This window comes from Corylus avellana, chromosome 3 (genome assembly GCF_965113065.1).
Source record: "Corylus avellana chromosome 3, dhCorAvel1.hap1.2, whole genome shotgun sequence".
In the NCBI taxonomy this organism is placed as follows: Eukaryota; Viridiplantae; Streptophyta; class Magnoliopsida; order Fagales; family Betulaceae; genus Corylus; species Corylus avellana.
Window position 1 is genome coordinate 22291850 of NC_142492.1, and position 14079 is coordinate 22305928.

Here is a 14079-nt window from a genome sequence, read left to right on the forward strand (position 1 = left end):
ATGGATGAGAGTTTGAGGGATTTGAGGGACGCTGCTCAACAAGGAAGTGTTGATGCCTTGTATTCATTGATACAGAGAGATGCATATGTTTTGGATAAGATGGAAAAAATTCCATTTGTTGATACTCCTTTACACATAGCTGCATCTGCAGGGCACACCCAGTTTGCCATGGAGATCATGAGATTAAAGCCATCATTTGCTAGGAAGCTTAATCAAGATGGCTTCTCCCCCATGCACCTTGCTTTGCAAAACAACCAAACTCAAGTGGTGCTCCAGCTACTTGATGTGGATGAAGACCTTGTTCGTGTCCAAGGAAGGGAGGGTGGGACTCCTTTGCTTTACGCAGCTCAAACAGGAGAACTTGATCTTTTGGCTGAATTTATAAAAGTCTGCCCCAAATCTATTGAAGATGTAACAATTCATAGAGAGACTGTCCTGCATATTGCCCTCAAACACAACATGTTCAATGCTTTTCGCCTCTTGGTGGGATGGCTTCGGCGGGCCTGGTTTAAAAATGCCTCATTGTGGGAGAAGAAGTTACTGAATTGGCAGGATGAGGAAGGCAGTACTGTGTTGCACATTGCTGTATCAAAAAATCAACCCCAGGCAAGTTCTATGCACTCATGTTTTCTACTCTGATAGAGTTAGTACAGTGAAGGTATATCTTGCTGTACGTACGTGCAAATAGGTTACTATAAGGATTCAATCACAAAAACGTGCTAAAAAGTGTCTTTAAAATGATTTTACTTGAACTTGTTAGCTAGCCAGGGATGTTTTATGTTTTTGTTTTAATCTCTTTAATTTATATCATTTGCTTTTGTTTAGGGAAAGGTATAAAAAAGCCCCCCAAACTACCAGCTATTTGCAATATAGTCCCATAAAGTTTAAAAAGTATTAAAATAGCCCCCAAACTACCAAAATGTATCAAAATGGCCACTTATTTTTTTATATTCCTATAATACTCCTATTTTTTTAACAAATAAAATAATAAAATAATTGTAAAAAAAAAAAAAAAAAAGCAAAAAATTAGTGAAAAATACAAAAAAAAAAAAAAAAGAAAAAAAGAAAAAAAAGAAAAGTTTTTTGGAATAAATAAATAATTAGTCACTCTAATTTGCCTTAATTACAAATTGCTTCATGTCGTATTAAAATAAAATTAATAGGCAAATAAAAATAATTTTTTAACAGAATTTGACTTCAGGGACTATTTTTTTTTTTTGAATATTTCAAGAACCGTACCTTTGATTTTATTTTAATACAACATGAATAGTTACTGTAGTTGGCCTAAATTAGTTACAGTAGTTGGCCTAAATTATTTGTTTATTCCAAAAATATATATATATTTTTTTGTATTTATTTGCCCATTAGTTTTTTTGTATTTTAAAAAAATTGTTTGGTTTTTTTTTTTACAATTATTTTATTATTTTATTTGTTAAATGAGTACGGGTATTATAGGAATATAAAAAAATAAATGACATTTTTGATACATTTTAGTAGTTTAGGAGCTACTTTATTACTTTTTAAACATTGAGGAGCTATATTACAAACGATTGGTGGTTTAGAGGGCTTTTTTATATTTTTCCCTTTTGTTTAATTTGATCCCTTTTCTAGTTTGCTTTAACATTTGGGGGGTTGAATAGTATAGCGGTATAATAGGCTACTATATATTGATGAGATCATGGTTGTGCATCTTTATTATATCATGCAGATTGTGCGATTGATATTGAATTTTAAGTCCTTCTTCCGCTGTAAAGTTGACATAAGCGCCAAGAATGTCAGGGGTTACACAGCGTTTGACATGTTACAAGGGAACACACCAGACAAGCAAAACCAACAAATCAAGGACATGTTACGTTGTGCCAAATGTTTTAGTATTTTGCATCTTTCGAGAGTTGAATCTTTTGCAAACTACTTGAAATCTCCAGTCCAAATTGACGAGAAGATATACATATTCTTTCTCCGTCAAAGAACAAAAATGACAAATGATACACGCAATATCTTATTGGTGGTTGCTGCGCTACTTGTAACAGTCACCTTTCAAGCAACCCTCAGCCCCCCTGGAGGAGTTTGGCAAGATAACAAGTTGGCCGATACCATTGCCCCCACCGGTGCTATTGTTGAAGATCCACACATTGCGGGGACAACAATCATGGATGGATACCTTTTCGTTGTACTTGCGGTTTTAAATCTGATATCCTTTTTTATAACAGTCTTTACCATATTCGTTCTCCTCCCTAGTGGTTTTCGAAGTGGTTTGTTCTTCCTACCCCTTTATATCTTTTCTCTGTGTTTTATCGCGTCATTATTGATCACATCTCCGTTAGAACTCATTTCAGCTTCAAATCATCTGCTGACAGTTTCTTTCATGTTTTCTCCTCTGTTGGTTCCGGTTTTGGAAGGCATTGTGAGGTTTAGGCGAAGGAAACTTTTCGAAGCCTTTCTACCCAAAGTCAAAGTGCTTGACCCAACTCTTACATAGATGGGTGCCGAGCCAAGCATCTAGCTAGCTACTTAGTTCGTTGGTTACTGTACGTATGGGTTCTGCAGTAGTTGTCTCCTCTGTTTTTCTGATTTGTTTGTTTTTTATTATTGTATAGGTGTGTTTTGGGCTGGTTTTAGCTTGTTTGCTGTAGGCAGTAGTTGTTCAGTGAGGTGTGATGTACTTGTGTGTTGTATGTTGTATTAGTAATTAAGTTTTAATGAATAATATTGTTTATTAAGTTATTATTATTATTATTTTGTCTTTTTAACTTTTTCTACGAACGAGCTAAGCAGTCATTTTAATTCTTTTGTATGGAAACCTAATCTCTTTTGTCAATATTACAATACAAGATGAATAATAACTTAATAGTTAATTTTTTATGCAAAACTTAAAAAAGTACTCTTGAATTATTATATGTTTTGAAAAGATTATTTTAAATTTTAAAAACTTTTAATTTGATGCAATATATATCTTCCTTGATCATTTTTTGAGGTTAACTCTTAATGCAAAAAACAATTAAAAAGACTAAATTACTCTTCAATTTTCAATTTTTTTTTTTAATTTGTAAATTTAAATTAATGGTAAATTTGGAATTTCATAAAGTTTTTAGGAGTATAAAGGCTATTTCATCACTTTTAACATCAAGAAACTAACGGGTGATATATATTGCTTCAAATTGAAAGTTCGAGGTGTAAATTTAATTGAGAGGTTTTAAAATTTAGGGAATCTTTTCAAATTCCATGGTAGTTCAGGGATCCTTTGTGAAGTCACTCCAATTTCTTACAAACTAGTTTTAGTAGTTTAAAATTGACATGTTTTTTAAGTATGTTCATGCAATTAAAAAAAACATATGTGAAAAGTATATGCTACTAAAGAAAACATATGCACTTTGCACATATTAATTAAAGGACACATCATTTTTAGATTGTGATTTGTACAAACTAATTTGTAAAAAATTTCTATCCATGCCTAATGCTTTATTAACCAAAATGCTGGCCGTCCCTACATGCATTACGAGAGTTACGAACTTAAGAGGTCTTAAGTTTTAAACTTCCTGTGTTCCTTTCTTCGTGAAAATATATGGCAACATTAAAAAAATAAATAAATAAAATAAAAAAATAAACAGACAAACAAACATACAAAAAAGTTTATTAGCTTTCTAGGTCGACCAAGTTTACATCTAGTTTCGTACGAACAAAAGGAAGTAATATCAACCACGTTAATCTTAATCCTGCTAGCAAGTTCTTAATTATGTCCGGCCTTTTTCTCTTAAAAGAACATGTAAACTTAGAACCCGAACTGATAAACAAATTATATTAATTTGATAAACATGTACTCATAAATAGTTTGTGTCATTTTTCTTTTATCCTAATTGTACAAATTCATAAATTTAACTAACCTTCATTTTCACTTGACAAAAAATATTTAAACAAAGAAAAAAGTACACATACTCCTCTCTATCAATACCTCATCTACAATATTGCTTATGTTAAACTATCAAAAATTATCAATATCTCCTAGGGCCAAGTGAGGGAGGGTCAGCCACCCTAGGATATTACTATAAATACTAAACCTTTTTCAAAGACTAGGGAGGGAGGGAGAGAGAAAAGTTTTATTATTTTTTATTTATTTGGTGAGTGAACTAAATGAAAATTACTAGCTATTTTGTTGAGGTTGCTGAGTAGTGTTTTGTGATTTCTAGTGATTTGGCTCACCAAAATAGTTAAAAAAACTAGGTTGATGAGGCTGTTAAGAATGCTAGTTGGTTAGTTTGTTCATGAAAGAAGCTTATTGTACTTTCAAATAGATATTTGTGAAAAAAAAAAAAGAAAAAAAAAGAAGATATTTGTAATCGAATACTTTATCAAATAGATGTACTTTTTTCTATATTCAACCAATTTTTCTAACAAAATACTTATAAAAGTAATAGTTATACTACCAAAAAAAAAAAAATTATTATTAAATAATAATAAAAAAAAAAACTCTCCCCTGGAGAGCCATGGAGCCCATTCCAGTGGCCATAAGGAGCCATGGAGGTTGAGGTTGGTGAGAAATTGAGGTAAAATGAATAGGAAAAATGCTTGGTATATATATAGTTGGTTCGGCGAATCGGGCCTAAGCATTTTCTCAGCTGAGCTTTGATTTAAAAAGGGCCTTACTTGGCCCAAGTTGCCAGATTTTAAATAAATGCCCGGTGCACTGCTAGGCCCTAAATTAAGGCCGGGCTCGGCTCAATTAAGCAATTACTCCATCAATGAAGGCCGGACTTGGCCCAATAGGGCTTTCAATTTTTAAATAAATAAAAGTATATTAACCACAAACTTGGAATACTTTATACTCATAAAATTTTTAAATAGTTTTAGAAAATTAAAAATTAATATAAAAAGTTTAAGAGAATACTTATACTACCCTTCCTCTGCTAATCCTAATATAAATAATTTGGTGCTTTTCCAGATTAAACACATCTGCCTGGGGGAAACAAAACAAAAAAAAATGTAGTGTCATGATAAATTGGGTCAAAAAAATACTGAAAAGGATTTCTTCATAAACAAGCCCACTTTTTTATGGGACCCTCCTATTCCCTAAACGAAACCCACTTTTGTTTCGCCTGTACCACGATGCTTACCTTTTTCTTTTTTCTCCTTTTTCTTTCTTTTGTTACGGTGGTGTTCTGGCTATTATTCCATGGTTTGAACTTTCAACTTTGCCCGGGAAAAGAAGAAGAAAAAAAGAAGCTCATCTGAAAGAGCTCCATCTCCATCCAGCAAACAACGTTAAACATGCACGTTGCTTCAGTGACGTGTAATTGTAGATCTCATTCATCCAAATCCTATAAATACAATACTACTACTGTAAGGCCAATCTTCTCATCATTTAAAGCCATTTCCTTTAACCGTCTGCCTGTTTGATTTGACAGGAGGAATGCAAATGCTTATTAATTATAGGAATACTTCCTCTCAAGTCTCCATTTGTTCCCTTTTTTTCTTTTTTTCTTTTTTTATTTTTCTTTTTTTTTTAATTTTTTTATATTATTATTATTTTTTTTTTATGATTTTTCCTTTATCATTCCCTCATTGACAAAGGAAATAACTCATGAAATTAAAAACAAATAAAAAATTAGATTCTAAACAGTTTGGTTTGAAAAGCGCGTTTCTTGTTTTAAATTTGACATTTTTTTAGGATGTCACCACCGTGTTCATGTGTCAATTAAGAACGGTCTTAAATTAGAAGATAAAATAAAATTGAAAATGCATGAGAAACGTTTCTATAAATAGCATTGCCTTAAAAAAAAAAAAAAAAACTTAATTTGTTAGAGGATCCGAAGTCTCTTCACTGGGAAAGAAAAAAAATGATTTCTATCGTTTTCATTAATCATCTCAGTCAGGCTTAATTTACAGATTATACAATAATAAATTCTATAGTAGATTAGGTTTTGCCGACAAAGACACTAAAAAACACCAAACAAAAGCTAATTAATTTGGACAAACCCATAAGATTCCAATTAAGATGTAAAAAATAAAAATAAAGCGCACGGGACGTCCTTTACGCTTCATTGTTGGGAAACAACGTAAAACTTGTTGCTTGAGTGACGTGTGCAGATGTGATCTAAACCCTAGAAGTATATATCGAGGTGGACCGTGGACGCCCAAGCTGGTGATTTCTGTATTATAAAGCTTTAAAGCCATCTCCTTTAACTGTCACTGACTCACTATCACTATCTTATCTTGGGAATGGATGAGCGTTTGAGGGATGCTGCTAAGCAAGGATGTATTGATGCCTTGCACTCATAGATGGAGATGGATGTTGCTGAGAAAGAAAGAATAAAAAGAATGGATGAGCGTTTGAGGCATGCTGCTAAGCAGGGAAGCATTGATGCATTGTATGCATTGATACAAGCTGGGACGGAGCCAGGAAATTTTATGGGAGGGAGCCAGCCAAATTTTTTTTTTTCAATTCTTTAAAATTTTTTTATTAAAAAAAATTATTTTGGTTATTTTTTATAAACTAAAGACTACTGTAAGGGCCAAAAAAAGTGGACATTTGAAAGTAAGTGCTAAAAATAAAAATAAAAACTTAGTGGGTATGGGCCAACAAAATTAAAACACTACAAGAAACTGATTCATCAGGGGCGACTTATTAGGGGCGACTTAGTAGTTGCCCCTAATACTCAACTATTAGGGGCGACTTTCGAAAGTTGCCCCTAATAGTTAAGTATTAGCGTCGACTTTTAAATAATGGGTCGAAAGCTTGACTATTAGCGTCCACTTTTCAGTTGACGCTAATAAGTCGACACTAATATACACGCGGGAATTATTAAAGGGGCGGGAAAAATTTTTGGGGCCAAAAAAAACTTTTAGCGTCGACTTGATAGTACACCGGACGCTAAAATCTGGAAAAAGTAAAAAAAAAAAAAGAAAAAAAAATCAAATAAAAGATCAAAAGGGTCGACTTTAAAAGTCGACCCTAATGCTTAAGTATTTTGTCGACCCTAAAGAGTAGGTCGATAAATGAAAAAAAAAATTAAAAATTAAAATTGATGACCAATAGCGTCCACTAAAAGTGGACGCTAAAGATGCATTATTAGGGTCGACTTTTAATGCTTAAGTATTAGGGTCGACAAAAGTTGACCCTAAAGAGTAGATTGATAAATGAAAAAAAAAATTAAAAATTAAAAATTAAAATTGATGACCAATAGCGTCCACTAAAAGTGGACGCTAAAGATGCATTATTATGGTCGACTTTAAAAGTCGACCCTAATGCTTAAGTATTATGGTTGAAAAAAGTCAACCCTAAAGAGTAGGTCGATAAATGAAAAAAAAAATTAAAAATTAAAATTGATGACCAATAGCGTCCACTTCTAAAGATGCATTATTAGGGTCGACTTTAAAAGTCGACCCTAATGCTTAAGTATTAGGGTCGACAAAAGTCGACCCTAAAGAGTAGGTTGATAAATGAAAAAAAAAATTAAAAATTAAAATTAATGACCAATAGCGTCCACTAAAAGTGGACGCTAAAGATGCATTAGTAGGGTCGACTTTAAAAGTCGACCCTAATGCTTAAGTATTAGAGTCGACAAAAGTCGACCCTAAAGAGTAGGTCAATAAATGAAAAAAAAAATTAAAAATTAAAATTGATGACCAATATAGTGGACGCTAAAGATGCATTATTAGGGTTGACTTTAAAAGTCGACCCTAATGCTTAAGTATTAGGGTTGACAAGAGTCGACCCTAAAGAGTAGGTAGATAAATTAAAAAAAAAATAAGAGTACGATCGATCGCACACATGGTGCGATCGATCACATTCGGCCAAGGATGTGCGTGGTGATTCTGTTACTGCGATCGATCGCACCTTGGGTACGATCGATCGCAGTAACAGAATGTTGAAATCCAATATTCGATTACTGCGATCGATCGTACCCATGGTGCGATCGATCGCAATAACAGAAAGGCTCAAATATATATATTTTATTGCTGCCCAATAACGTCTACTAAAATTGTGTATATATCACTGCATTATTTAAAATTTTTAAATAAAGTGACACAATATGCACCGTCAATTCCATCCTCCTAAAGAAAGAGTTTAATTTGTATATATTTGTCATTTGGTTAGTAGTTACATTTGGACTAATTTGAAGAGTTAATTCCCATTTCATAATTCATATTAAATTTTACAGATCTAATAGTGTATATATATTATATGATGAATATATTGATACTTTATGGAAAGATTTTACACTGTTAAATATAACAAAATAAAATCTAAACCGTAAAATAATTCATCTCAGTTTTAAGTGAACATATATTGATACCTTGCAATTCAAAAACCGGCAAAGTGCAAATACTGGGTCATTCCCATAAGAAAACAGAAAAGCAAGTAAAAAGAAACAAAACTAAAGACAAATAAAAAGATTAACTTAAAACATACTAAACAAAATAAAAATGGTAAACTATGGGGTGCCTCCCATGAGCGCTAAGTTTAATGTCTTCAGCCAGACGGTAGTCCCTGCTTACTGTTGTCCAGAAGATGATGCTCCTGCAGATGGTGGTGGCAACTGGTTGACAATGGACTGCATCAATTCTTCTAAGGCGCCTAGGCGTTTGTCCATCAATTCGTTATTTTTCCAAGCCTCCTTTCTTTGGCCAGCCAACTCTCTCCGAAGGCCCGCTATTTCTTCACTAAGTGAGCGGTTTCGTGCTTCACGAACAATTCTTGGGGCCTCCTCCTCAGCTGTCTCTGAATCAACTACAGGTTCATCTTCTGCCATTGGCTCGGCCTCATACTTTTCCGCACCAGCTGCAGGTGCTGGAGCTACCTGGGGCATGTGGGAGAGGCTCTTGTTCCATTGGCGAATGCCAAATATGGGAGTAGTAGTGACTGGTTCATCAGCTGCGGTACCTTTGACGCCTTTCTTCCGGGGGATGTAGGAGATTAAGTATGGGAAAGGCAACCCCCATGAATGTGTGGACCCCGCTCCTCCAACGTGCACCCCATTCCAAAATTTGTAAATTTGCTTCCAAATTATGTTGGGAATGGAGTACCAAGCACCTTTATGGAAGGCGTAGAGTGCTTGAAGAAATTGATCCCGCCTCTGACTTTTGTGCCCCAAGGGAAAAGCATTACGGTGTAATACGGAGTCCACAAACCAAAGCCGTTGAGCTAGCTTGGATCGGCTGGCGGCATTATGGTGGGCATCAGCATATATCCCTTCGCACATGTCCTCAATAATTTCCGCCACGTAGAAGCTGGCCGGTTGGTCAGCAAGTTGTGCGGCTTCTGGAGGTTGCTCATCATTGCATTGAAGGGCATCAGCAATGTCAGCCCGTGTTACGTCAATAGCTTTGCCTTGCACTTTCGAAGAGAGGACAGCCAGCCTCCTGCAGTCATGAGACAGGTGGGCATAAAACTCGATCACCAATTTTCTGTAAGCAGTGGGGGTGATCGGCTTGAAAAGCTTCTTGAGCCCCCGTCGCTTGAACTCGGCGACGGCCCATTGAGTCCCTCAAGATTTTCAAAGTCTTCGCGAATGGCGAAAGTGGTCTCAAATAGCAGCTCCCGTTCCTCAAAAGTGGGTGGGGGAGAAATAGCTCGGGTATCAGACCCTCGGGAGGACGAAGCTCGAGTTCTTGGCATGATGAGCTTGATTGGGGACTTTTGTCGAACACATGGTGTGCACTAGAAATAGGCAAAATTGCCAAACAACGCAACTCCGCTCAAAACCCCCTGCAAAAACATCAAAATACAACCACAACAAAGCAATGTGGGTGGATGAACACCCACAATTGCAGAAATATGAGAAAAAAAAAATTTCGAAAGTGATCGTGGTTGGGTTGTTGATGGGAATGGGGTGTAAAGTAGAGGTGGTGAAAAGTACCTGGTATGGTTGCCGAAGAAGAGAACCATGTGGTGGTTGTGTGGTAGAGGTGATTAAAAATGGTGGACGAGTGGTTGTGCCGGAGGTGCGTGGGTGGGGTGCTTGGAGAGGTGTACGGCGCAGGGGGAGGGGGAGAAAATGTTGGGGGGGGGGGGGGGGAAAGTGACCTAAAATAGGTCACGTGGTGTGCTGTCCGAGTACGATCAATCGCACACATGGTGCGATCAATCGCATTCGGCGAAGGGTGTGCGTAGGGTGATTCTGTTATTGCGATCGATCGCAATAATAGAATGGCTCATATATATATATATATATATATATATATATATATATATATATATATATATATATATTATGCAATTATTATTATTTTTTTTTAATTTTTATTGCATAATGTACAACAACTTCGATCATGATATGATCAAATGATCGATCAAACTTGAAACAATTGAAATTGAATGTTTGATCAGACATCCAATTGGTCCTACCTAGTGCATTCGTTCGATCGATCGTGATAAGATCAAATAATTGAACAAAATTCAAACAAGGTTAATGTTCGATCGAACATTGAATTGAACTCTAAGCATTTTATATTATATTAGTGCATTACTATTTGTTGATCGTGATTTGTTTGGTAATGCATATTTGTTGGTACTTTTTATTTGGTTTATATTATATTAAGATATTCACAAAATTTTTGGTTCAACAACTTTTGAGTTAGTAAATCTCCCTTGACATGGTTATCAAGGTTAAAGAACTTTGAGTAAACAATGTAAGGGAGTAATAATATCTTTCTAAATTTTATTTTTAAGTGTATGCAGAATGACAAGAGTACAAGAAAGTTAAACCACCCAAGCAGGTTCTCGCTTTAATATATTTCATGAAGAAACACATTTTTAGTATCTCTTTCTCTATCATTTTGGGTTTCATTTTCATTGTCTTTGATATTATATATTGGTTCATTGTGGTAGATTACTCAAATTGCTTATGAGGATGAATTGGCAAGGAAGAGGATGCAGATAAGTACTTTACTTTGGGTTCTGGAATTTTGCTGCCCATGGATTGTAAAACATATATTTAATAGTTTTCTCCCTTAACAGGTTTGGTTAATGGGGCAGTTCTCACATATTTTTTTATGATTTTGATGAGGTTAGTCATTTTGAGTTACGTTTCTTGTGGGCATTTAGATTAGTTTGATTATTTCATACATTAATTGATTCATCAAATAATGTTGTTGTGTACTTAAACATAAATGCAATGTTTCTTATAGAGGTACTCTACGTGCATTTTATTTGCCCATGCATGGAGTTATGTTTCTCCGGATAAGTTTTCCTGCTGAATTCTTTTAGTGTTGGTTTCTTCATAGTGAACTTTTTTTTTTTTTGCCTCAATCTTGTTATTAGGCGCACAGTGCTTATCATGGTGTTGGCATTGTGAAATTGATGGGCCGTAGCAGTAGATATATAGCTATGCATGCATCCCTAGCTAGTGGACAAATTGACATATGTTTGATTCCTGAGGTACTTATTACTAGCAATTAATTGGATAGTTATCTTTGTGAGCTGTTACTGATTCTACTGATATGCACATCTAAGGTATCTTTTAATTTGCACGGGCCTCATGGTGTTTTGAGTCATCTGAAATACTTGATTGAGACAAAGGGTTCGGCTGTTATTTGTGTCGCAGAGGGAGCACGGCAGGTGAGTTACGTAAGGAATTCATATTTTCGCTTGTGGGTTGAATACTATTAATTGATCAGGTGATTTAAATTGTGCAGTTCTTTTTTGGCTTCATGAAATACTATGAAAAACTGCCTGTGTTCATTTCATTGCATTGCATAGATCTTATAACTTCTTCATTATATTTTTCCCCAAGATGAAGAGTAAAATTCAGTATGTCGTTGTTTTTTGATGCAGAATTTTCTTCAGAAAACTAATGCTAAAGATGCGTCTAAGAACATTGTATTTGGAGATTTTGGTGTCCACATTCAACAAGAGGTTGGTGGTTGTATTTTGACTAATTTCATGTGGTCTTCATCTCTCCATGACACTTGAGACAAGCTAAGTGGGTTGATAAATAATGAGCTGACTGAAAGTCTAACTTTTAACATCAGTTGATATGTGTTGCATGGATAAGAATGGACTGCAGTTTGGCCTTTTAGTTGTCATTTGTCAGAGTTACAAATATGCTATATTTAAGCCTTCAAGATCTAAGCTCTATTAGTGACTCTTTTTGCTAAGACTAGTCAGTTGACTTTTGATGTTATTTGTGTGAATAAAACCAATGGTTCTTCACTTGAACTGGAAATCATTAGAAAACCTACTGATGCTGCGATCGATCGCACTTGGAGTGCGATCGATCGCAAAATTTTGAAAACCTACTGATGCTGCGATCGATCGGACTCCAAGTGCGATCGTTCGCCAAATTTTGAAAACCTACTGATGCTGCGATCGATCGTACTCCAAGTGCGATCGATCGCCAAATTTTGAAAACATACTGATGCTGCGATCGATCGCACACAAGTGTGCGATCGATCGCAATTAGTTTTTTTTTTTTTTTTTTTTTAATTTTTAGGACCATTAGGGTCCACAAAAGTGGACGCTAATGGTTAACTATCAGCGTCCACTTCGATTTGGACGCTAATAGTTATTTATTTATTTTTTTTTTTAAGGGCCATTAGGGTCCACAAAAGTGGACCCTAATGCTTAACTAAAAGTGGACGCTAATGCTTGACTATTAGGGTCGACTTTCACTTCCATTTACATCATCTTTAGGGTCCAAACATTGCGACTTTTAGGGGCGATAAAGTGGACGCTAAAAGTGATCATTAGGGTCGACTTTTAAGTGGACCCTGATAACCAAACATTTGATCATTAGGGTCGGACTATTAGCGTCGACACCTTTAGGGTCGAAAAGTGGACGCTGTTGCCAACAGCGTCCATTTTAGGACCTTTAGGGGCGACTCAAAGTCGCCCTTAAAGACCTAATTTCTTGTAGTGAAAATAGGACCAGAAGTTTTTATTGGATATGGCCAAAAAATTTAAAAATATGGCCAATTTTTTTTTTTTTTTTTTTTTGGAGGGGCCCAAATTACTAAAATTAAAACTTTCACTTTACTTTTTTTACTTTTTTTAATTTTTTTATTATTTTTTTTACTTATAATATTTTTTTTCCTTATTTTGGCCCACCCCGGTCCCCCCCTCCCACCGTCTCTGGATACAAGAAGATGCAAATGTTTTGGACATAATCGATAAGATTCTATTTGTTGAGACTCCTTTACACATAGCTGCAATTGAAGGGCACACCTAGTTTGCTACGGTGATCATGAAGTTAAAGCCGTCATTTGTTAGGAAGCTTAATCAAGATGGCTTCTGTCAGTGGCGAAGCCAAACAATTCATATTAGGGGGTGCCGTTAAAATTTTTTTGGCATCCTAAAAATTTTCTCCACCCTAAAAATTTGATAATTTACACAATATATGCATCACCAATATATATATATAAGTTCATAAATATGTGCTCAAATTGATATATTAGAAATGTAATATGTCGGCACTATATCAAAAAGACAGAAATACAAAAAAAAAAAAAAAAAAAAAAGTGTATAGAACTGCACTTTACGTTCTCTTAGAAGTATAAAATCATTAAGTATCAAATCTAAATCAAAAATCTCATCAATTTCCCTTTCAATATAAAGAAATGAACTATTTGCAAGAAAACCATCCTCAATTTTGTTGCAAAGTCGTATTTTAACAATTTTCATTGCTGAAAATGCTACTTCGGTAATTACTAACATGTATTCTTCTCTTAATTTGATCAAAGCCTAAAGAGACTAAACAATATCATAACACAACAGCAGCAATATAACACTTCCAGAATAAAAAAAAAGTAAGAAGATTCCTACACTCTAAAACACAAAAATCTATACACCGCAGTTCATGACCACCCACGAAAAAAAAAAAAAAAAACCAAATTCTACTTCTCTCCCAGTTGTGTTCACCATCAATCTCCTAGCAGCAACTTGTATATATATATATAGGTTTGGGTTTTATTATTAAGTTCTTCTTCTATTAACTATTTCTTCTTATTTTCTTGGAGTGTATATAAGCTTGGAGCGCCAACAAGTGGACACAGAGCAGAAAAAAGGAATTTTTTTTTTTTTTTTTTAAGAAAAATCGTCATGGCACCCCCAAACACCAACGTGGCTCCGCCACTGGCTTCTTCCCC

The 14079-nt window shown here is 34.9% G+C and overlaps 1 protein-coding gene across 1 annotated transcript; it reads left to right on the forward strand.

Moving 5' to 3' along the window:
- Window positions 1-2670, forward strand: LOC132174180 (ankyrin repeat-containing protein BDA1-like). Its single transcript, XM_088514728.1, has 2 exons — window positions 1-606; window positions 1709-2670. The coding sequence occupies exons 1-2, from the start codon at window positions 1-3 to the stop codon at window positions 2477-2479; spliced, it is 1377 nt and encodes a 458-aa protein (XP_088370854.1). The 3' UTR covers window positions 2480-2670.
- The last annotated feature ends 11409 nt before the right edge of the window (window positions 2671-14079 follow it).